The 24,878-nt window shown below is 35.9% G+C and overlaps 1 protein-coding gene across 1 annotated transcript in view; it reads left to right on the forward strand.

Annotated features, from left to right (window-relative positions):
• Positions 1 to 290: 290 nt before the first annotated feature.
• The window catches only part of LOC106466595 (CAP-Gly domain-containing linker protein 1-like), a gene marked incomplete at its 3' end in the record, with an annotated part of 55,128 nt that continues 30,540 nt past the window's right edge, over positions 291 to 24,878 (forward strand). Inside the window, exon 1 of the mRNA XM_022394621.1 lies at positions 291 to 1,367. Coding sequence (XP_022250329.1) covers positions 1,217 to 1,367 — 151 coding nt within the window. The remainder of the gene's footprint in view (positions 1,368 to 24,878) is intronic.

Here is a 24,878-nt window from a genome sequence, read left to right on the forward strand (position 1 = left end):
GCACTATACATTGTTTTAAAGGAATGCTTATGACTGTGGTAGTTTACCACCATCACTGTCGTCTTAATTATTGTTGTTCCATTGTTTGAAGCTTTGTACTATCAGTTTCGGTTTGTGTTTTAGTGGAACGCTCCTGAAGAAGCTGTAAAGCGAAACGTTGAGTGTCTAATTCAATAAAAACAACAATTTGGTGTTATAAGGTCGTTTATTTACAGTATTAAAATGTCTTCTGTACACCAATATTCACTACAGAAATTAAATAATGAGTTATCAGTTGTTGTTTTGTTTACATATTGTTTAATAAAGAAAGAGAGAATACACGATTATCTGATTAATCTCTTCCACTTACAGTATAGCATTTCTGGATTTGTATAACAACGAAGATCTTATCAAGGCAGGTTATTGTTCACACTTTTTCTCAATCATGTTTCAACGATATGACAATTCTGTCAAATAATATACCCCGTGAAAAACGCAAATTAAAAATGTGAAAAACCCATGTAAAATTTTCATTCTGTAGAGTTAAAAAAGCAGTATTTGACGTTGATTAGTGGACATTGTATTAATCGTTTTCGTGCTTATATTTACAGGAGTCAACGAGATCCAGCTACTGTTGTACTATTAGAAGGCATGACGTAACCGAATATAAGAATCACCATTACGTTAATCAGAACAATCACATTTCAAGTAAAAAAAAATGTTTTTTTTTTTCAACTGTAAGGCGTTGTACTAGCAGTATCTAGAGAATATATCTGAGTATTAAACTGGTGTATGACGTAAACGCGCGCGATTTCACGCGTAGCAACTCAATCCCTCTGTCGGTAGAATAGTCGTTCTTTTACCGGGACTCTTCGAAATAGGAGCTCGTCGCCCACCTTAAAGATTCGTATTCCCGTGGGTTGTATCTGTCGGTGTCTTCGAGAAGGCATGACATATTAACAAGGTGCGAATACTCCTCTCTCCGTTCGTGGGATTCTGAAAACGCCGCGTATGGATTAGTTATAAGCTCACTTGTGTTGTTGCTGTTACAGACCCTATAGCTGCAATGCGATATACGAGAACGAACGCAGAGGGCGACACAAGAGAACTGCGTAATATGGAAATCGTTCTGAGCGGATGGTGGTGACTGTGCCAGTATTGACTCGTTCGTGCATTTTAAAGAATTCTACGCTCGACCTCTAGAATCCGAGGTCCTATATATATACTGTCGGACAAAATGAGCCAAAAATCTTCGGGAATTAAAATACCCACTAAGATAGCTAAACCCACCACCTTACCCACCAGGCCACCAACGATAGGAGGGTCGACAGCAGCGCCCCTACGTACGTCTTCACCCTCTACTGCGGCATCCACGGAAGTAAGGTCAGGTGAGTTATATTTAATATAGGCATGAACTTTTCTAAAAAGCTTTACCGTAAAGTTGGACATCGGATAAGTATATGTACGAACTGTAAATAGATTTGTCTACACGTACATTATTAGCTTTCTACCTTTATAAAACGTTACTAATATTAACTTCTGATCAAAACCTTTATCAACCAGAACCAGATATCAATCCAGTAACGAATTTTTGATGTGTATAATATTATGTGATTAGATATTAAATCTTAAAAAGTTGAAACACTAGATCTCTGACATACTGCATGTTTAATGTCAGTGGACACACTAGATCTGTGACCTATTGCATGTTTAAGTGGACACGCTAGATCTCTGACATACTGCATGTTTAATGTCAGTGGACACACTAGATCTGTAACCTATTGCATGTTTAAGTGGACACGCTAGATCTCTGACATACTGCATGTTTAATGTCAGTGGACACACTAGATCTCTGACATACTGCATGTTTAATGTCAGTGGACACACTAGATCTCTGACATACTGCATGTTTAATGTCAGTGGACACTAGATCTCTGACATACTGCATGTTTAATGTCAGTGGACACTAGATCTCTGACATACTGCATGTTTAATGTCAGTAGACACACTAGATCTCTGACAAACTGCATGTTTAATGTCAGTGGACACTAGATCTCTGACATACTGCATGTTTAATATCAGTGGACACAATAGATCTGTGACCTATTGCATTTTTAAGTGGACACGCTAGAACTTTAACCTATTGCATATTTAATGTCAGTGGACACACTAGATCTCTGACATACTGCATGTTTAATGTCAGTGGACACACTAGATCTCTGACATACTGCATGTTTAATGTCAGTGGACACACTAGATCTCTGACATACTGCATGTTTAATGTCAGTGGACACACTAGATCTCTGACATACTGCATGTTTAATGTCAGTGGACACACTAGATCTCCGACATACTGCATGTTTAATTTCAGTGGACACACTAGATCTGTGACCTATTGCATTTTTAAGTGGACACGCTAGAACTTTAACCTATTGCATGTTTAAGTGGACACAATACACCTTTATCCTAGTGCATGTTTAATGTCAGTGGACACTTCTGGACCTTTGACCTATTGGATGTTTAGAGTCAGTGGACATTTCTAGACCCTTGACCTATTACATGTTTAATGACAGTGGAAACTCCTAGACATGTTTATTGTCAGTAGACACTAAACCTTTGTTTAATATGATAATTCCGCGCTCAACTGGTGTTAGAAAGTTGTCAAATTTACTACTCGTTCTGTTTTTAACAGTCGTTCTTAAGTAAGTGTTTTTGTTCCCGCCTTTAATGATATTATCTATGGACTTGCTTCATATAGTGAGCAGAATCTGGAATAACCTGTGGTAAAGAAAAGCTTAAACATACGAAAAACACTGATTATATTAATCGTATCAACGAGCCTGTGGGGGTGGGGGTGTTTTAATATACACATTCATAATTACGGATGGCTACGTACAAGGCTTTGTGTACCTTTGCACAATTATTGTAATACTAAACATTTATTTTTTGTTGCCTCCTGGACCCCTGGTAGTAAACTTTTATCTTTGTCATAGATGATCAATTTCTGTCCACAAGTTCATTAAAAAAATATTTTAAATGTTTATTGCTTTTTTTATCGTTCATTTAGATCAATATTTAAGTTAATTATCCCTGTTTTGTGGCTTCCTGGTAGAAAAAAATATATAATTTTATTTTCATTCAAGGTTTTGTCATCATCAGGTACAAAACCTTGTCGAAACGTTGTACATTTGCTTTTATGTTAAACTGATATTGAAGTTTTTCTTCATTACCCATTCAAGCCGTCTCCAGCCATTATTAGTCTCAAAGTGGGTTCCTCGTCATCGAATTTATTTTCATTCGTTTAGTATAAAATTCACGTTCAAGGTAAGGATATAGGCGTACTTCACGTCCCCTAGGTTGCATAGCACTGGTCAACATCCACACATCAAATATCAAGCTTAATATGCACTCACTATCGAACATTATACGAAAGAGAGAAAATGTGCGCCTCCTGATGGCCAGTCTGCGATCTTTTGTTATATTTTTCGTGATTCATCAATTGGAAAACGAAGTTTTATAACAAATATTAAAAACGCGGTAATAACAAAAAACATCTTTAATGGCGGACGTTCTTGGAATTGTGAAGAAACGTCCGTAATTAACGGTGCTTTTGTAATTCCTATGCTCATTAAAAGAAAATTAGTTACGTTATGACGTCAAACTGTTATTAAAGTATTTTACAAGGCTACTGGCCTATTACTCGTACAAGCTCTTTTTAGATTGTGTATTCTCCAACGAGCGTGCGTTTTTCCGAGTCCTAAAGTGTAATTCGAGTTTTGAAAATGGTTAGTTTTAGGAGTCGATAAATTGTATTGAATGAAGACATTACGTCTTTTCTCTTCGCTCCAAACCTTGACCTTTGACCTCAGTCCTGATCGTATGTCTGCATTTCTCGTTCACACAAGTGTAGACGTTTAACGTATTCTCAGTTTCGCATTCCGATGCTTGAAACTTAACGCTCAGTTGATGAATTTTACAATGATATGTCCATACAATTTACAAATCTTACGGACTCGACATCATTCAGATTTTTTTTTGCTTTCAGTTATATGGCATTTACCGTGACTTTGATGTTCTCAAACATTTTTCGTCTAAGGACCACTTCGGCGGAGCAAAAGACCCCGCGTACCACCCAGGGGTGGTCTTACTCATTCCGGAGCCCCCGGGCAGAATTCAGTAAATTGGGACCCCATAATGATAAGAAAACTCAGAAGTAGGTCAAAAGGCATAGCATCGGGGGCCCTTCCATGTGTCGGGCCCCGGGCAATTGCCCAGTTTGCCCAATAGGTAAGACCGCCTATGGTACCACCTACTGGTCATACCCCACCCTATTTCGCTACGAACCGTTTGGAGGGCCCTCTAGAACCATACTTTGAGAACCATTGTTAAAGACTACTTAGAATAAGAGTACTTAGTGATGCATTTTTTCATTGTTGTATGAGAAACTGAAAAACATACTTCCATATTGTTGAATTCCGTCCATTGTTATAAACAAAATGACAATTAAACACGTGGTAATTCTAACCAGTCATACCTGTCATAAGACATTGGTATTAGGCCTATTGGTTATAATCTTGATTCGCCAGCCCGTAGAAGGTGTTTCCAGTCGTAATATGGTAATTCCGTCTGAGCGAGCGGAGTGATACGGGTTGCGAAATACCTTGTGATGTGTAATACGTCAATAGTTCTGCAATGAATTGATAATTTACTGACGAACGAGGTTTTGTTTCGGTGAAACAGACAACCTCTCTTTAGATTTAATTGTACTGTCTACATTGTAACCATAACAAAGCATTATAATCGAAATTAAAACGACTGAATGTTAAGCCTATTTGCTTAAGATTAGCACTTGCAAGGCCAATACTTGATACTATTTTATTACACCGTGCTAATTTCATTTGGGCCTCTTGAGAGATTGGTTGGCTTACAAGTACTTTTCAATATTTCAGACTCAAAGTATACTTGAACCTAGGTGAGAGTATTAATCCTCAATTTCCCGACTTTTGGTTGCACTATTTATTATCGGCAGGGTCCAATTATTGGGTACTTTTTTTTTGTTTTGATCACTAAAACTAGATATGAAGAACTGAACAAGAAAACTGGATGAAACCATTCCTTTTCTAAAGTACACAGGGAAACCAATGATCATTAGTGAGGTTAATTGCAACATTGCTCGGGTTTTTGTGTATGTTTTGCCCATGTTTTTGTGCGACCAATATTTTATTAGGAACCCTGTAGTCATCGTAGTCATGGCCTCACAACCAAAAAAAAAAAAATGTCAAGCGACATTTTGTGTTGCTTAGTAATAACTACTGAAACCCTCTGAATTAGCAGTTTGCTAGACCCGAGAAACCCTGGTTGCCAATCAAACTTGTTGACTATGTATTATGCAAGTGGTTCTTAGTTTATATAGCATACAGAGTGAGTAAAAATAGCGACTCGGTTCTGAACATAAGTAAACCATACAGTAAATTAAAATTGAAATTTGCAATGAGATGAAACTTAGCTGAATTATGCATGACTACAATATGGCGATAGTGTAGGTCACGAGATGTAAAACAACGAGAAGGTCATTGTCATTCATCAGTTGTGTCCACGTTCTTTGTAACCGTATCGGCTATAATCAAGATCCAGAATATACTCGTTGTCATTTATCAGTTGTGTCCACGTTCTTTGTAACCGTATCGGCTATAATCAAGATCCAGAATATACTCGTTGTCATTTATCAGTTGTGTCCACGTTCTTTGTAACCGGTATCGGCTATAATCAAAATCCAGAATATACTCGTTGCCATTCATCAGTTGTGTCCACGTTCTTTGTAACCGTATCGGCTATAATCAAAATCCAGAATATACTCGTTGTCATTCATCAGTTGTGTCCACGTTCTTTGTAACTGTATCAGCTATAATCAAGATCCAGAATATACTCGTTATCATTCATCAGTTGTGTCCACGTTCGTTGTAACTGTATCAGCTATAATCAAGATCCAGAATATACTCGTTATCATTCATCAGTTGTGTCCACGTTCGTTGTAACAGTATCGGCTATAATCAAGATCCAGAATATACCCAGTCATTCATCAGTTGTGTCCACGTTCTTTGTAACTGTATCGGCTATAATCAAGATCCAGAATATACCCAGTCATTCATCAGTTGTGTCCACGTTCCTTGTAACTGTATCGGCTGTAATCAAGATCCAGAATATACCCAGTCATTCATCAGTTGTGTCCACGTTCTTTGTAACTGTATCGGCTATAATCAAGATCCAGAATATACTCGTGCATCTTTTAGTGATCCTAGTTTTTTTCATGTGCCAAGATTAATTTTAAACCTTGATTTACTGAAGGGGGGGGGTCTACCCCATCAGCAGTTGAAGCAGATGTTTTTAAACTGTCTATGAAACAGAATTAATCATTTACTTGTGAATTCACGACTTTGTTGGCTACAGGATCCATAATAACATACGAGTCAGAAAAAAAGAAATTCACATACTGTCAATATCGCAGTTAATCCCACAAATTAATTTGTATAGAAAATGACTGAGTGCACCCAATATTTTCGGTTAGTTCTTTACACTTGAGTTATTGTAACAGGTAACAAACAAACAAACCTTCTCAGGCAAAAACTCAAGGTACACCATCGGACAATCCTCCCCACCCACACATAATGGATCATCTTTACAGTAAGATAATTACTACTTTATGGGCCTGGCATTGCCTGGTGGCTAAGGAGCTTGACTCGCAATTTGTGGGTCGCGAGATCGAACCCCGTCACTGAGCGGGGTGGACGATGTCGACTAGCTGCCTTCCCTCTATCTATCACTTCTAAATTAGGGATGGGTAACGTAGATAACCTTAGAGAAGCTTTACGTGAAATTCAGGAAACAGTTTTGTAGGTGTCGCTATGTACTGATGGATTAGTGTTTAGTTTAATTACGTGGTACATTTTGTTTTTCTTCTCTGTTACATTTGTATAATGAGCTTCAAACTGTATGTTTTACATTTGGTAATTTTTATTCAGAAAGTTTTTTTTTAACTTGGTTAGCATCTAGGCCTTCAAGCACGTGCGTATTTTGCTTTTAAAAGTATTAACATAGCGCACTTTCATCGCACCAGTTTTTCTTCTGACACGCGCACACGCAAACGTAGACAACAAGTTATTCAATTAGAATATTCCTAAAGTTTCGCCTCATAAAACGAAATATTAAAAATATAACCTCTTGCTTACCCTCTCTTGTTTCATTAAACCTGATTTTGGGTTATTCATCCTAACTGTAGATTCCTAATTAAACATTACGTCATACGGAAAATGGTCTGTTCATTTTCAATCACATGCTCTGAAAAAAACAACAACAAAAACATGAGTCTGTACCAGTGTTTTGGTTGTATATATAATTATTGATGGTCGACTGAGTGATATACATACACCTCGAAACTTCGAGCTACGAATGGGATAATGGCAGCCGTTTTCTTTAATAGGTTATTGCTTATATCCTTGCCATTTTATATTTTGTTATACACCAAACACTCACTGCAATTATATAATATTCTACAACTTGTTCAGGTTCGTGCAACAACTCCAGTTGTATAATATTCTACAACTTGTACAGGTTCGTGCAACAACTCCAGTTGTATAATATTCTACAACTTGTGCAGGTTCGTTCAACAACTCCAGTTGTATACTATTCTACAACTTGTGCAGGTTCGTACAACAACTCCAGTTGTATAATATTCTACAACTTGTACAGGTTCGTGCAACAACTTCACTTGTATAATATTATACAACTTGTGCAGGTTCGTGCAACAACTCCACTTGTATAATATTATACAACTTGTGCAGGTTCGTACAACAACTCCACTTGTATAATATTATACAACTTGTGCAGGTTCGTGCAACAACTCCACTTGTATAATATTATACAACTTGTGCAGGTTCGTTCAACAACTCCAGTTGTATAATATTCTAAAACTTGTGCAGGTTCGTGCAACAACTCCACTTGTATAATATTCTACAACTTGTGCAGGTTCGTGCAACAACTCCAGTTGTATAATATTCTACAACTTGTGCAAGTTCGTTCAACAACTCCAGCTGTATAATATTCTACAACTTGTACAGGTTCGTGCAACAACTCCAGTTGTATAATATTCTACAACTTGTGCAGGTTCGTGCAACAACTCCACTTGTATAATATTATACAACTTGTGCAGGTTCGTTTAACAACTCCAGTTGTAAAATATTCTACAACTTGTGCATGTTCGTTCAACAACTCCAGTTGTATAATATTCTACAACTTGTGCAGGTTCGTGCAACAACTCCAGTTGTATAATATTCTACAATTTGTGCATGTTCGTTCAACAACTCCAGTTGTATAATGTTCTACAACTTTTGCAGGTTCGTTCAACAACTCCATTTGTATAATATTCTACAACTTGTGCAAGTTCGTTCAACAACTCCACTTGTATAATATTCTACAACTTGTGCAGGTTCACATAAGAAGGCAGATACTAATACAAACTTTCCACGAACTGCGCAAGGAATTGATCCGCACCATTTAGACACACATTCACCTGCATTTTACCTGTTTGTATCATGTGCAGACTGAATCCTTCTTATTTTCATGCAGCGCAACAGTCGCGATATTATTTATGCATGATAGTCTGTATTCTGTTGAATAATTAACGAATGTAGTCACAAACATAACGGCGCCATGATGTTAACATGGATGTAGTTAGTAATATTTATGGTTTTAGTTTATTTTAACCAGAAGAACACCTTATATGCTTATCATTTAGATTTCTTGTAAGCCTGTACATCTATATGTGAATAATCATGCATAGACTACGCTGGTTGACTAAACTGCCTGATGTCATTTCCAAGATGGCGACGTTCAGTAAGGTGTGGACGCCTTTTCTGGCGAAACGTCATTATATTTGTCATAAGACAATAGTATTAGGCTTATCGTATCTTAATATTACACTCTTTATTCGCTCCGTTACGGTGTTTTTTTTTTCGAGGAATATATAATAATATTTTAGCCACACTATGCCCGTCATATCTTGACGCGTTATGCTCAGTACCAGAGCTAACCAGACCCTTTGGGATACAACACACACACACACACAGTACTGGTTGGAAGCCTACATAAGCCAGTTAAGGTAAGAAGATCCGGGACAAAAACCTTCTCACCTTGCCGCATCCAGAACGTTAAAAAGTACAATAAGTCTGATATTATTGTCTTATTTCAAATATATATATATAATTTTCGACCCTAATTCTTACCTTACCCTTACAAACGTGTGTTATGGGGGACGAGGATACAAAAAACAAATGTTTGAAAATAATATTTTGAAAACGAAAGTACAAACACACAGATTGTCAGAGGTGTAGTTTTACTCGGGCAACATTTCATGTCTCCTACATCATTCCAGTGATGCATGCTTCGATCCGTTGCTGCCTGTTAAAAAACGTTAACTTTTACCCCCATAACATATATATACCAATTAAAATAGCGTTTAGCTTGCTCTTCTGATGATGTAAGTCGATGATGATTTATCACCGTTTTAAAAAACCAAAAAAAAAAACACCTTAATATCTCGACATCAGGTTCAAAAGGAAAATATTTAATATGTAATAAGTCAAAATTTGGTACTTACTTAAAAAAATAAATACTAAAAGTATTTTAAGCGTGTATATTATATATTTTCTTGGCTTGTGGTGTGTATGCACACCATAACCACGTGTATACAAAAGCTAAATTTCGCGTTCATTTTTATTGGACTGAAAATCGCAGGATTAGTCTTGTTTTAGTGACTGTGGAATTGAATGAAATATAGCAGATATTAATTTTAAAAATCGCCGTGTACAGCTTGAAGCACGTTAATCAATTTCTGCATGTGTAAACGCAAAATTTATGTTAATTTTAACATCTGAAGGAAAGAGAGCGTGCTACAACCACGTCTCCCTTATTGGTTGAATATTATTTTATTATTTTTAACAACTAAACCACAAAATAATGAAGTAGCAGCAGAAAACAGAAGTAAAATTTCAAGTTTACAAACAATAGTGTTGCGATAGAACGTGTGAAAGAGACATTCGAATATGTAGGAACAACACAGCATTACACCGTCTATCAAATTTAAATTCTATTCACGAGCCTCGCGTGTGAAAAGAAACTAGAGCATAACAAAATATTCTTGTGGCTGCTCACACGGGTGTAAAAGATTTTCATTTGAGAAGCACGGAAAGTTTTGCACAGAAAGAATATCTCCATTAAAATAAGTAGGCCTTATTACAACTGCGTGAAGTAGGCCTAATTACAACCGCGTGAAGTAGGCCTAATTACAACCGCGTGAAGTAGTCCTAATTACAACCGCGTGATTCGTTTGTTTGAGTTGTGGTTTGTTTTCCAGTTACACGAAATATGTTTAGGTTTTAAAGAAGCTGAGCTGTTATTTTCAACATTTTCAATATTCAACGTTGAAAACGAAAGTTGGAAACAGTTTCGAAAATCTATATTTAAAAAAAAATGTAGTTGAGGGTAATGTGGCAATGACACATCGGATTTTTCTTGTTCACGCACATTTTTTATTCTTCAAAGTTGAAAAATCCGTTCTGTCGCCGAAATCCGTGTTTCCTGTTAATATTTAACATTTTGGGGGCACGTTTTTTTTAATTATTATTTTTTATTTATTTTTTCATCGGGCGTCCTCCAAAGTGTAAAATGTTTAATGTGAAAATTAATTAGACGTTTGTATATCTGTTTACTTTAAAATCGTTTGACATGAAGATATATCATTTTACTGGATACGGTGATTACTTTAGTGTACATAAACAAATTTATTTACACGGCTTTAAACATGAAATCACACTCGAGCACGTGCTATTAATCCCAAGTTCCACCAATAAGTGAATATATATGGAATCGTTCCTAATTCTGTTAATTAAAATTCATATTAGTATCGTATTTTTTTGTTATTTTTACCCCGTGGTATGACAACTGGACATAGCAGATAGTATGGGTGTTATCTCAGTTTTAAGTTCTTATAATTAATTGGCGTTTTAACGTGTGCACTTAGTAACGTTAAGTTGTCGGTCATTGTAGAGTTCCGGATAAATTATATACACAAGACGCACGCGTGCGTACAATACAAGTATGTTAAAATAGCTTTGTTTGGGAAAAATACACGACGATGCTGTATGCACTGACAGTTCTGGGGAAGCACGAGCTGCTGATCGCTGCACGTTCGTTTCTCGTGTTTTACTGGGATGTGCGTGTGGTTTGTTTAAGATTGACTGAACTAGGGCCGATGTTTAAAGAAGTAACATATACTTTACGTATATTGTGTAAAGAATTGCAGGTCTCTCTGTGAAATGTTTAAAACCGATAAAAACTCTCGTTCTCTTCAACGAGTTCCTTTTATTTTACACCAAATAGACAAAAAAACACAACAACAAAAAAGTTAACATAAATCTGAAGGTACCTATAATTTAACCAAAAACATTGCCTGCTAAACTTTCCATACTATTATCACGACATTGCCATGACTTTCCAATACAGATGCGTGGAAATATAACAGCTTTGTAGCTGTTTTTATGTGGTGTAACAATTCAGACTTCTCTATCAGCATTATGAAGACTTACGTTGAAAAATATGTCTCATCACACAAAGAAACAGATTTCTTCAAACAGTTTTATAGGTGGACATAGAAATTCACATTTATTATTGGTCAAGTATAAATTATATATATATAACTCTACATTTTGGTTTGTAAAACCACAATTTCTTCTTTATTTTTAGAAAACGAGGAGGTCCAGAATTCTGAATTTGTATAACAATTTGATACTGATGTTTGATAAATGTAAATATCAAGACACAGTGTCGTGGGGACAAAACTGTGTGTTATTAACAGGAGTGATAGTTTAGCGATTTTCCACCTTCTGTAGCTAGGACTGTGGTAATCCAAACCACCACATATTTTCAGTGGATATGCTCTACTGGGCTCTTACTTCACATACCAGATTTCAAGGCAATCCATAAGAAGAAAAAAAAAACCCCGAGATATAACATCTCCAATTTCGATTTTCTTCCTTTTTTTTTCTTCACACCAAAAGAGTACAGAAATGTTTTTGATAAAAAACTTGCTTAACGTATATGGATTTTTTTTCAAACTTGGTACACCGATAGATCTTTACAACCTACAATTAGGAGTATCATTTGGTGTAAATATAAGCCACATGTGCAAAGTTATGCAACAAAAACCGCTCAAATGTGACGAAAATTTTGCGCAAACCTACTCAAAAAGTCATGTTAGCTATCGGTCTAACATTTTTATTATAGCTTCACCTAAAAGTAAAAGTGGACCGTTTTTAGTTTTTTTGTCATTCGGATTAAAGACGGCTGATTTAGAGCAGCAAAAGTATAAGGTGAAAGGACGTGCAGATACACAAGTATTGGTTAGGCCAAACAAACTAGATTAGCAGTTTCTATCTCCTTTTCAAAAAAAAAATCATAGGGTTGACGGTTATTATTGATTATTCGTTGCCAACTTTTACTAAATTTTATGAAATTATCCTAATTCAAGAGCGTTTTGCATCACGTGATACTAGCTTAACCAATTAGCATAAATAATGATGCTTGATATAGCTGTACCGATTGCATGAGGGTGATGACAAGAAACTGTTAATCTAAATTCCATAGCGTTACTATAAAGGAAGCTATTAACATTGTTTTAGAAAGGAAAACTACCACCATATATTTTAAAGAATCTGGTTGGTTCTGTAAAGTGAGGGGATGTTCCAAATAATTATTTTGTTTTACCCACCATCATGCCCCAAGTTGGATAACTAATGAATGAATATTTGCTGTAAAATTCTTATCAATTCTTTTTGGCCACACATAGTTTTTACACCTAAGGTGTTTTAGGTTAGATTTAGATTACACGTTTGTACACGAAGGAAATACCTATATTGAAGCATATGTTTGTAAGTTCTAAAAGTAAATGTTCGTTTTAATGAAGTTGTTCAAGCTTTACTTAAAAATTCCTGTGCAAAAAAATATTCATAAATTTACAAAGAGCTGTATGACAGTGTATGACTGTTTTATTTAGTAGTGCTATTGACTTTTTGTTTAGCTGTAGCTTGTTCTTGCATCTTGTATTTTTACCAGGTATTCTGTGGTAGTCTAACACTAGGTGATAACGGTTTTTAGGCTTAACACTTTATAATTATTAGGAAGCCCATATGTTTTTCGAAAATTTCTCGACTGATTTTTTTATAATATTTTTAAAATGCCAAGAATGGACTTAAAACGTTTTTCGGTAATCACTTAGTGACTAGTTCGATCCGAATCACGCTGTATGATGTTACATTGCATAGAAGTTTTGAAAATATACATGAATATATTTAAACTAAATATTAACTACGTACTTACCGGAGAAAATTAGTAAAATCACAAAGCCTGGCGACGTGTAACCTGCGGGTTCGAACCCTATTACCGAACACGCTCGTCTTTACAGCCTCAGGAGCATTATAATGTGACAGTCAATCCCACTATTCGATTAGAATAGCTCGAGAGTTGGCGGTGAGTGGTGTTGACTAGCTGTCTTCCCTCTAGTCTTATCTCATCTAAATTAGCGACGGTTAGCGCAAGTAGCTTTCAAGTAGCTTTACGCGAAGTTCAACAAACAAACAAAAACGAGAAAAATTTGCTCAGTTATATTCTAATTACCGGACTGTACTTTAGGGACTGAGCATGGCCCAGTGGTTACCGGAGGGGGGGGGGGGAGTCGTCCCACGCACTTTAGTGACGTAGATGCATTATAAGGGTGACGGTCAGACAAGAGTTGGCGTAGGGTGCTGTTGACTAGCTGCCTTCCATATTTTTTTATCACTTCAAAATTAGGGACGGCCAGCGCAGATAGCCCATAAATATAAAGTATACGTCCGAAACCAAGAAAAAGAGGGGAAACAATATTGGTATGATTATGGTCTAACTGTCAGGGCTGCAACCTAGAATCCGAGAAAGAAAGAAAAAAAACACACAACAGAAACAGCAGTTTTATACTTATATTATAATTATTTAGAAACCGAGTATAAAAAAAAACAAAAAAAACTGGAACAGTGTTTGTCATCTTATAAAATTAACTGAAATAGAAATTATTTTTAAAACCTGGCATTCCATGCTTATAGTTCACTGAGTCAGTATGTTAACATACTGTATTTCTGGCAGTGACGAAGTCATTGGAACATCCTACTACACAGGAGGGGTATATCCATTTATTTATATCACTAACCTGGCAACTAGTGGTTTACATTTATGGCTATATTCTCGACAGTATTACGTTTGAAAAGATCTTGTCCAAACTAATTAAAAACGTAATATGATTAATTATCAATATTCGTTGGTTATATGTCATTATATATATATATATATATAGATATAGTCTTTAAAAAACTTGATAAGTAACGCATCACTCTGCTTTACGAGATTTTTTGCCCTCCTGTGGCACAGCGGTATGTCTGCGGACTTATACCACTAGAAACCGGGTTTCGATACCCATGGTGGGCAGAGCACGGATAGCCCTCTGCGTAGCTTTGTGCTTGATAACACACAACAACAACGAGGTGTTTTTTTTACAATAACCAGTTTCGTAATGAAACCGCTGCCTTGAGTACCACACTTTTTTATGTCATAAATTCATTTCTGCGTTAGAAAAAAAAATTATTTCTGCGTTACAGAAATTTCCATGTGTGTACTTTCATTTAAAATAAATATGCTTAATTATTCGGTTAGTAAAAGAATATCGCAATTTGGAAAAGTAATGCACATTGACAATAGATGTCGCTTTCTTACGAGATGTAACTTGTGTATTTTTTCTTCATTTTGTTTTTACAGTTTATGCTGAGTAACGTGAAGTTTGTTTTTTCTCAAAATTTATCGTCCAATTATTCTCGTAGGTGTTTTTCAAGGTTATAAGCTAATTTCTTTTAAGCTGTTTGTTTTATTGGAAAGCTACACATGACTTACTGAGCTCTGAGGTAAGCCCTCTTCGTGGATCGAACCCAGAATTAGGTTACAAACAAAGACATTTAATTAAAAAATCCTTGTCATTTTGAATAATTAGTTGGTTATTTCTCTAAAGAAGTGAAAATTGAGACCATGCTATGTCGAGACTTAATATCCATTTATAGACACAAGAAAATAATATTAAGAAAACATTAAATTAAACGAATTCAGTATGACTTTGTGACAGTAAAGTAGCCTTTTGACCCATCATGAATTATTACTTGTGACTGACTTACCTATACATTACAAATGAAATACATTATTCAGCAACTTCTCCTGCGATATTGGGGGGAAGCATTCATTTAAACATGGGATATTCAGGCTTTTGTAATTGTCATTAAACTGTGATTTTAGTAGACTTGTGAAGAACACGTGCTCCGGTTATTTTTGTGGTTGGGAAATGCTAAGAAATAAATAGGCCACGCTCGAAGTTCTGTCTATAAATAAAGAACACCGTTTGTTCAGATTCGGTTTTTTCTCGAGCAAAAATGGAGGCGTGAAGTTTGTAATGACCATTTGATTAAATAATTGTAATAATTTCGCCACACGTTTATGGGTAGGAGTAATAATTTAATATATGTATATATATATATATATATATATATATATATATGTATGTATTTGACTTTTTGTAGAGCTTAAGTATGTTTATATGGTAATTATTATTACTGGAAGTTTTGTTCATAGTTTCAACAAGAAAAAAATGTGACTTTGATCAGAGGGGTTTCGTTTATTAACAACGTCCAATGTTGACCTTATGTAAGAGGACCCAAGCAGCAGAGTAATCAGATGATTCGGGTTTTTAAGGGGACTCGCTCCCCCCCAGAAAAAATTTAAAGTTAAAATTCGAATAAGTTGCCTAACTGTGATTTTAAAGGATAGAACATAACGTGCTTTGTTGCATTTTTGTGGGAGTTAAAAATAATAAACACATTTAACTTCTAATGCTATTTTTAACTTACCAGCGCGAGGCTCCAAAACAGTCGCTTTTTCTGCTAGTACCTAGATCGATATTTGAAACAGTATTTAAATTTTTAAACGTTATCGTGTTCAGTAAATCTGTACAAATATTTTATTAAGTCTAAGTGTGATATTATGATATGTTGTCCGAAAGTGAAACGTCATAACGATCTCCCATACCTTCGCACGGTGTTAATTTTAGACAAAGCAGTCATTACCACTGATATTACATTCGGATATTGATTCTAAGTGTTACATCGACTAGGATTGGTTGTCCGAAAGTCAAACATAATAGCAATTCGCTATTCCTTGTAGGAGCTGCGCATGGGTGTCTGCGGGGGGAAGGGGCAAGAGGGGGGCACTCCTCCCCGGAAAATTAGGAACATAATTCTTGCTTTATTTATTTCAGCATATCTGTATATCAATTCACAATTACACTCTACTTCGCCCCCCTCCCTGGAAAAATTCCTGCGGACCCCATGGGGTAGCGACAAGGGGGGATTAAGCTACCCCAAAAAGGTACTTTTGCTTCCCCCTGTAGTTTAAAAGATTTTATTATTTCAATTCCTAAACACTACAGTGTTTGTAGCCCCTTCAATTTGTTGTCAAGCCCCCTTCAGGGAGAAGAAGCTGGCGCCGAGCCTTATTACTTGACACGGTGTTAATTTTAGACAAAACACTCAACAACACTGATATTACTCTGACGTTTTCATAACCTTAGAGGTTGAAGTGCTTTTCTCACCGTTTTCATGTTTGAGGGGGCACACTGATTTTTACTGCTATTGTTAGGACACACGATAAACATCAGGCCGTTATTAAAGTGAGGAAAAACGTGTCTGAAGTGAGAGCTAAAGAACAACAATAATGGCGTGTGTTTATTTAGACGATCAGAGTTATGCAGCGTTCAAGTGAGATTAGGTATTCTTATATGGTGACACACAGTTGAGTTTGGACGATGATAGTTATACAGGATTAGAATGGGATGATGTATATATATTCGTATATGGTGACACACAGTTGAATTTGGACGACGAGAATTATACAAAATTAGAATGGGATGAGGTATATATATATATTCGTATATGGTGACACACAGTTGAGTTTGGACGACGAGAATTATACAAAATTAGAATGGGATGAGGTATATATATTCGTATATGGTGACACACAGTTGAGTTTGGACGATGATAGTTATACAGGATTAGAATGGGATGAAGTATATATATTCGTATATGGTGACACACGGTTGAGTTTGGACGATGATAGTTATACAGGATTAGAATGGGATGAGGTATATATATTCGTATATGGTGACACACAGTTGAGTTTGGACGATGATAGTTATACAGGATTAGATTGAGATTATATATATTGTTGTATGGTAACACGATGATAGTAACATTACGCAGGATTAGTGAGAGGTTAAGTGTATAATTGTGTTACAGTAACACATAGCTTTGCGTGTGCCTGTTTTGATCAGTATGTAAAACAAGAAAGAATACGAGATTCTGGATACGATACTCGTATCGTATCGCTGTATCACGACACCTTTACTTATTACTAGATGTACTTTTCGCAGAGTTCCCTAAAGTGTTCTGTTTTAAGAGTAAATAAAACCAAAATTAAGAAGTAACAAACATTTTTATTTCTTGATTATGAAGTTCATATGTCGTGCTGTGTTGTAGTATACAGAGTGCATAATTCTTCTCGTGATTCATGGATTGCGCACGTTTTACTGATGTCACAAACAAAACACTACTGTATAGTGGTGCGAGTGGGGAAAAAAGTGTTTACCATTGTTTAATGAAAGGCAAACACCTTTCTCTTATTCCTCTCGTCGTCGCATCCAAGGGGCCCTTGTGCAACTTAACCCCACATCTGTCCCCCATCAAACCCTGGCCATGTAGGTGGTGGTTTAATGATAGTAAATTATTTCTGTTTTTTTTTAATCCTGTTGATCTAACGGGTAATCGAAAGCCAAATGACGTTAGGGTTAAGCTGACACTGGGCATATGGGTTGACATAGCAGTTTAAAAAATTGTAAATCTGTCACTGGCATTTTAATTAATTGTTATTGGTTTGATAATCTAATATTAATCATTCTTGTGTCGCTGAAAATATATCAAATTGTCATTAAGCCTTTTTCCATGTTTTAGGACAATTAAAGCGGTATAGATTCAAAAATGCAGATGTCAGAAACAAAAAGCGTTCTTTATGATTGCTGTAGTTTGTGAGTGATCTGTGTCACAACAAAGAAACATACCATAATTAGCAGTAAAACATGCCCTATTATAATAACATAGATAAAGTGATTCGTATCCATAGAGATCGGAAAGGAAATCAATGTTGAAGTTACGTAATTTGTACTAAGGTTGTGCTCTCCATCTTTCTGTTCCTCCGCTTAGATCGAGCATGACTTTGTGGTTACCTTTTCGGGCTGCTGAACGAACGGTCTAAGGTTCGGGGCATGATGCTACTGAATACGCTCTTCTCTTTCACTCAGTTCTGGGCGTGTTATAAAAGTGATAGTCTTGATTAAATTAGCTGTACAAAGTCTTTGTGGCGACGAGGACTGTTGACTGGCTACCATTCCTCTGCTGAGTAGTTATAAATTAGGGACAACCATACTTGAACTCTAGGGTGAAAATTCGAATTTATTTACTAAAACCCACTTGTGTAACTCCTGATAAAAACAAGACATCAGTTTCTATTTAAGGCTTGTTTTTATCGCATACAGGAAAGTGTCATTAACCTTTGTTCTCAACTCATTAAAGCATATCTGATTGGTTCCTCCATGGGTGATGACTAACCTTTACACCGATTCTGTTACAACTTTATGAAATAAATTATTTTTAGGTTACACAGATTAATTCCATCTTGATCTTAGAAATTTCAAGATGTCTTTGACCTTTTGGTATCCAAAAATTCTAATGTATTTATTCGTTAAAAGAAAACAAACAAAAAAAAAAGCCTTAATATCTCGACAACGGGTTCATGATGAAAATGAGATTTTTTCGATGTGTGAAAAATCGAAATTTGATGATTAAAAAAATAAATACTAAAGTACTTTAAATGAGTATCATATAGAATTTTGATATACATATACACGTGTATACAGAAGCTAGATTTCGCGTTCATTTTTATTGGACTGAAAATCGCAGGATTAGTCTTGTTTTAGTGACTGTGGAATTGAATGAAATATAACAGATATTAATTTTAAAAATCACTGTATACTGCTTGAAGCACGTTAATCAATTTCTGCATGTGTAAACGCAAAATTTATGTTAATTTTAACATCTTAAGGAAAGAGAGCGTGCTACAACCACGTCTCCCTTATTGGTTGAATATTATTTGATTATTTTTTACAACTAAACCACATAATAATGAAGTAGCAGCAGAAAAGAAACATATGTGGCAGAGAAGTAAAATTTCATGTTTACAAACAATAGTGTTGCGATAGAACATGTGAAAGAGACATTCGAATATGTAGGAACAACACAGCGGTGTGGTGGGGGGGGGGGGGAGTTACACCGTCTATCAAATTTAAATTCTATTTAGAAACATCTAACTATATAATTCTTCCTGCATAAAATGAACATAATTAATTCATGGACAAGTTCTTTACATTTTGGTTAGTTGTTGAGACTTACAGCAATTATCGGGTATGTTAAAATGAGATGTATTTTACACAAAAAAAGTTACTCAAGTACTTTTTAAGAGGATGCTTGTTCCATTGTACATCATCAACGGTATTTCATAACTAGGATTTATAAAACATTTCTATAGTATACAAAAGTTTAAATGCTTATTTAGACTGATGGAAAATATCATGTTTGTCTTGTTTTTTATTTTTATTAACTTTAATCAATAAATAACCACCAGAAGGCGCCATTAACAGACGGTATAAGTATGGGCATAAGGAAACTCTTATGATTTGTTGTCGTGTGCATGTGTAATGTGTGAAACAACTCATTCTATAAACTTCTGGGAACGTTCGAATGCAGAGTATTGTAAGTTATTCGTTTCGTTCAAAGCAGAACTGATGAGCCGTGAATTCGGTGAAACTAGTCTGCTGCAGCGGGAGTAGTAAATGAAATGATATATTACTCCTTTACGTCACTTTTAGGCGAGAATAAGAAATTAATAAATAAAAGTATTGCAATGTAGCAAACCATAGTATATTTTATTTCAGTTGGTTAAAACAGGATATTGTTATGCGTACAAATTGCATAAACATTTAAGGATAGTTTTTAAATTTTCCACCAGGGGTTTACGTGAAAAAAAAACAAAGAGAGAGAAATTGTTATCCAATTATTTCTTACCTCGTTCACTGAACCTCTTAAAATTCAAGGAGTTATAAAAAACACACAATTCTTTGAGGATTCCACGAAGTAATGCCAAGAATAGGAAAATATATTGGTGAACCAAAGTAGCTATATCTTATGGCTTTTACAAACCGCGTTTCCTTCGAAGTAACTTTTTCTTTCAAAAGATAAAAGTTAAAAGTAGAATACCGCTCCAGAAGTAAATTACCAGCCTTCGGCTTAGATGTTTGATGAGCTATTCTCGTCTACAGCGAATACGTAAAGCCTTCTTGAATAATGCTCTTTAGTCTATTTATCAATGCCTAAAAAAAAGCGTGTGTTCCTTGTAGTTGTTTTATCGTTATGAGTACCAGTTTGAATTTTAACTTTTGATAAAACTGTAATCAGTATGTTTTGTACCACCACCTCGAATCTTGTTTTTTGTAATCAGTATTTTTTGAGTTAAATGCTATACTTACACCCTGTCCCGTTCTGAATAAATTAGAAAGCACAGAGATAGTATGGTGTTTTGTAGTGGAAAAAGTAATCACACCAGTAAGAGGGTCGGAATTATAGATATAGTCTGATTCTGACCTGATTGAATGAGGAAAGGTGACAGACTTTTAAAGTGAATATCCCCCCCATGTGCCTCTGCAGGATTATTCGCTAAAAAACAGGTTTTGATACCCGTGGTGGGAACAGCTCAGACTGCCCATTCTGTAGCTTTGTGCTTAATAATAAACAGTAAGCCAAAATACGTATTCAACATTAAGTTGTGTATAAAACTACGCGCTGATTCAGTTTACGCATGGCTGCACAAAACAACAACAACAACAAAAAAACGTGGAAAGATTACACTACTACTACTGAAATAAAGATAAATCTTTTCCAAACCAAAATTTGGACAAACACTGTATACTTACTTCAGTGTGGTTACGTTTGTCATCCACGTTACCTGGTCAACACATAGGGAAAGGTTTTTTTTTTAACTTTTACTACTACTGATGCAACTAGTAGAATTTCTCTAACATCACTTTCACACTAAGATTTAGAAATGTCAAAGGGTAATGACCCTAAAAGAAAGGGCAGTTCAAAGCCAGTTAATTGTACATTTTACGTTAACACGTACGCTATTGCGTGTAGAGTGCAAAAAAAAGCCTTTGTAATCTTAAAGAGAAATAAACACCTGATATACTTCACATACAACGACAGTGGCTTACACCTTAACCACACAGACCCACAATGTACTGTAGCATATACAACAAGGTGCTCTATCGGTCAGTATCTGTTCGATAACCAACCTGTACTTATGTTTCTGATAGTAGTAGCAGGTTTATTATTTTATTTATTTTTATTCACTTTTTTGCCGTTTTCTTTAACAACAGCAACAGTACTCAATTAAAGCAACCTAGGAGAATAGCAACAGTACCTGATTAAAGCACGCCTAGGAGAATAGCAACAGTACCTGATTAAAGCACACCTAGGAGAATAGTAACAGTACCTAATTAAAGCACACCTAGGAGAATAGCAACAGTACCAAATTAAAGCACACCTAGGAGAATAGCAACAGTACCAAATTAAAGCACACCTAGGAGAATAGTAACAGTACCAAATTAAAGCACTCCTAGGAGAACAGTAACAGTACCTAATTAAAGCACGCCTAGGAGAATAGCAACAGTACCAAATTAAAGCACACCTAGGAGAATAGTAACAGTACCTGATTAAACCACACCTAGGAGAATAGCAACAGTACCTAATTAAAGCACACCTAGGAGAATAGCAACAGTACCTAATTAAAGCACGCCTAGGAGAATAGCAACAGTCCCTAATGAAAGCACGCCTAGGAGAACAGTAACCGTACCAAATTAAAGCACACCTAGGAGAATAGCAATAGTACCAAATTAAACCACACCTAGGAGAATAGCAACAGTGCCTAATTAAAGCACACCTAGGAGAATAGCAATAGTACCAAATTAAAGCACACCTAGGAGAATAGCAATAGTACCAAATTAAAGCACACCTAGGAGAATAGCAACAGTACCTAATTAAAGCACGCCTAGGAGAATAGCAACAGTCCCTAATGAAAGCACGCCTAGGAGAACAGTAACAGTACCAAATTAAAGCACACCTAGGAGAATAGTAACAGTACCAAATTAAAGCACACCTAGGAGAATAGCAACAGTCCCTAATTAAACCACACCTAGGAGAATAGCAACAGTCCCTAATTAAACCACACCTAAAAGAATAGCAACAGTACCTAATTAAACCACGCCTAGGAGAATAGCAACAGTACCTAATTAAACCACGCCTAGGAGAATAGCAACAGTACCTAATTAAACCACGCCTAGGAGAATAGCAACAGTACCTAATTAAACCACGCCTAGGAGAATAGCAACAGTGCCTAATTAAACCACACCTAAAAGAATAGCAACAGTACCTAATTAACCACGCCTCGTAGAATAGCAACAGTACCTAATTAACCACGCCTCGTAGAATAGCAACAGTACCTAATTAAAGCACGCCTAGGAGAATAACAACAGTTTTGCAAGACAATGGTGTCTGCACGTATTAGGACCAGTTATCACTTTTATTGGCTACATGTTCGAGGCCTCCGCGAAATCATAGTGTGTAATTAATTTAATTGGAATGTACATAAAAACGCAAACAAATGTTGAATGGACGGCAACTGCGTGTTGTAGAAAGACAAGTGTAGAGAACGACGTTTCGAAAGTCTTCCGCCTTTCGTCTTCAGTCCTTTTGTGAAATAATAACACATGACGGATTGAAATGTTTGGTAAAAAATTCCCATTTCAGTATTCGAACACAGGAAGCACAACCTCTCTCAATATTTACCTTTTTGGAAGAAAGAAAAATGAAATGGTCTTTCGGAGTACTCGGTTATATACGTGGTGATAAATTCGTACAGGAAACAGGGACTTGGTGTATCTTTCAACACACTATTCATTGATTGGTGGATGTTTCTTGTTCAGCCATTTCTCTGCGGAAGTTTAAACGTCTTTGTATAGTTTACATTACTTGCTACGGTTTTTATTAGCCGGTTAAGCTACTGAATAACAAAAAAAAAAAATACAAATAGCACACTTTTAGATGTAACAATCGTATGTCATCATCTTGGGTGATGAGATGATAAAACACGTATGCCTGCTTCCTATTTTTCCTGTTCCCCTCCCCACTCACACTAGTGTGTAACTCTTGCCGAGCGTGATTTTCAGTAACAGTTTTGATTAAAAAGTTCAACTTCCATCTGTAAATACACAGTTAACCCACCAAAGTGGCCTAGTTGTAGCGATGTATATTTCCATTTTGAATGGATCTTGTGATTGGACTATACATTCGCCACAAACGAATTGTTACCCATAAGCTCGAGGTCATTTAACTCTTGAATTACCGAAGGGTCGTGGACCCCATACGCTTTTTAAAGACACTTATCTAAATTATTTATACAGAAAATTCCGTATGGTCTTATGGGTTAATGATAGAATCCTGAGTCACACACATAAAATAACAATGCCGTCAATGTTACAGTTAAGCCTACTAATTACTGAGCTTTCGGTATTTTACCGTCAATGTTACAGTTAAGCCTACTGATTAATTATCTTTCGGTATTTTACCGCCAGTGTTACAATTAAGCTTACTAACTACTTAGCTTTCGGTATTTTACCGTCAGTGTTACAGTTAAGCTTACTAATTACTTAGCTTTCGGTATTTTACCGTCAGTGTTACAGTTAAGCCTATTAATTATTAAGGTTTCGATATATATTTTGCATAGAAAGTTGTTAATTTTATCCTTTCTTTTTTTTTGAAGGGATGCAGCTTTTTTACATTGAGTGTTGTGATAGGCAAAAACATAAAACTGTTCAGTATGATGCAATACGTGTGGACTTCATTACTTTTGGCATAAGAAGTACATGTGCGATGCCCCTAGTGACATGATTGTAAGTCTTGAGGCTTATAACTCTATAAACCGGGTCTTGATATCTGTAGTGGGCACAGCACAGATAGCCCATTTTTTAGTTTTGTGCTTAACTACAAACAAACTTGAGCGATGTAAACAAGCTTCCAGAATTTAAAAGTATGGAACATAACTATGGTCGATCCACAGGGTTTTAGATACATCTTTCTTCAATGTGGTAGCTGTGAGTAGATAAAAATGCTTTTGGATCATTGTTGATAAAATTTTCATTTATCTGTCTCTTTGAGTTCCGTCTTTTGAATTGTTTTTCTGGTGTTAGAAATAGCAGAGGTTCAACCATCGTAACCCCTTTTTGTAATATACAAATGCAGACCCAGTAAGTTCATAAAAGAAACGTACACCAGGAGTCCTAACGTTCCCGATAAAAAAATTTACGATAGACGACTCTTTTTTTTTTCCTCACACTCCTCTTAATTTTTCCACCACGAATCTCAGATTAGACTTATATAAAAAGTAGCATTTCATATATATATATATATATATTTATCTGCCTCCAATCACTTCCCAGGAGGCTCATTGTTCGATACTAGAACTCATCAGCGTCGGCTGAACTGTGACAGTACAGAGGTCTAGCTAGA

The sequence above is a fragment of the Limulus polyphemus genome, unplaced genomic scaffold (genome assembly GCF_000517525.1).
Source record: "Limulus polyphemus unplaced genomic scaffold, Limulus_polyphemus-2.1.2 Scaffold2314, whole genome shotgun sequence".
NCBI lineage: Eukaryota > Metazoa > Arthropoda > Merostomata > Xiphosura > Limulidae > Limulus > Limulus polyphemus.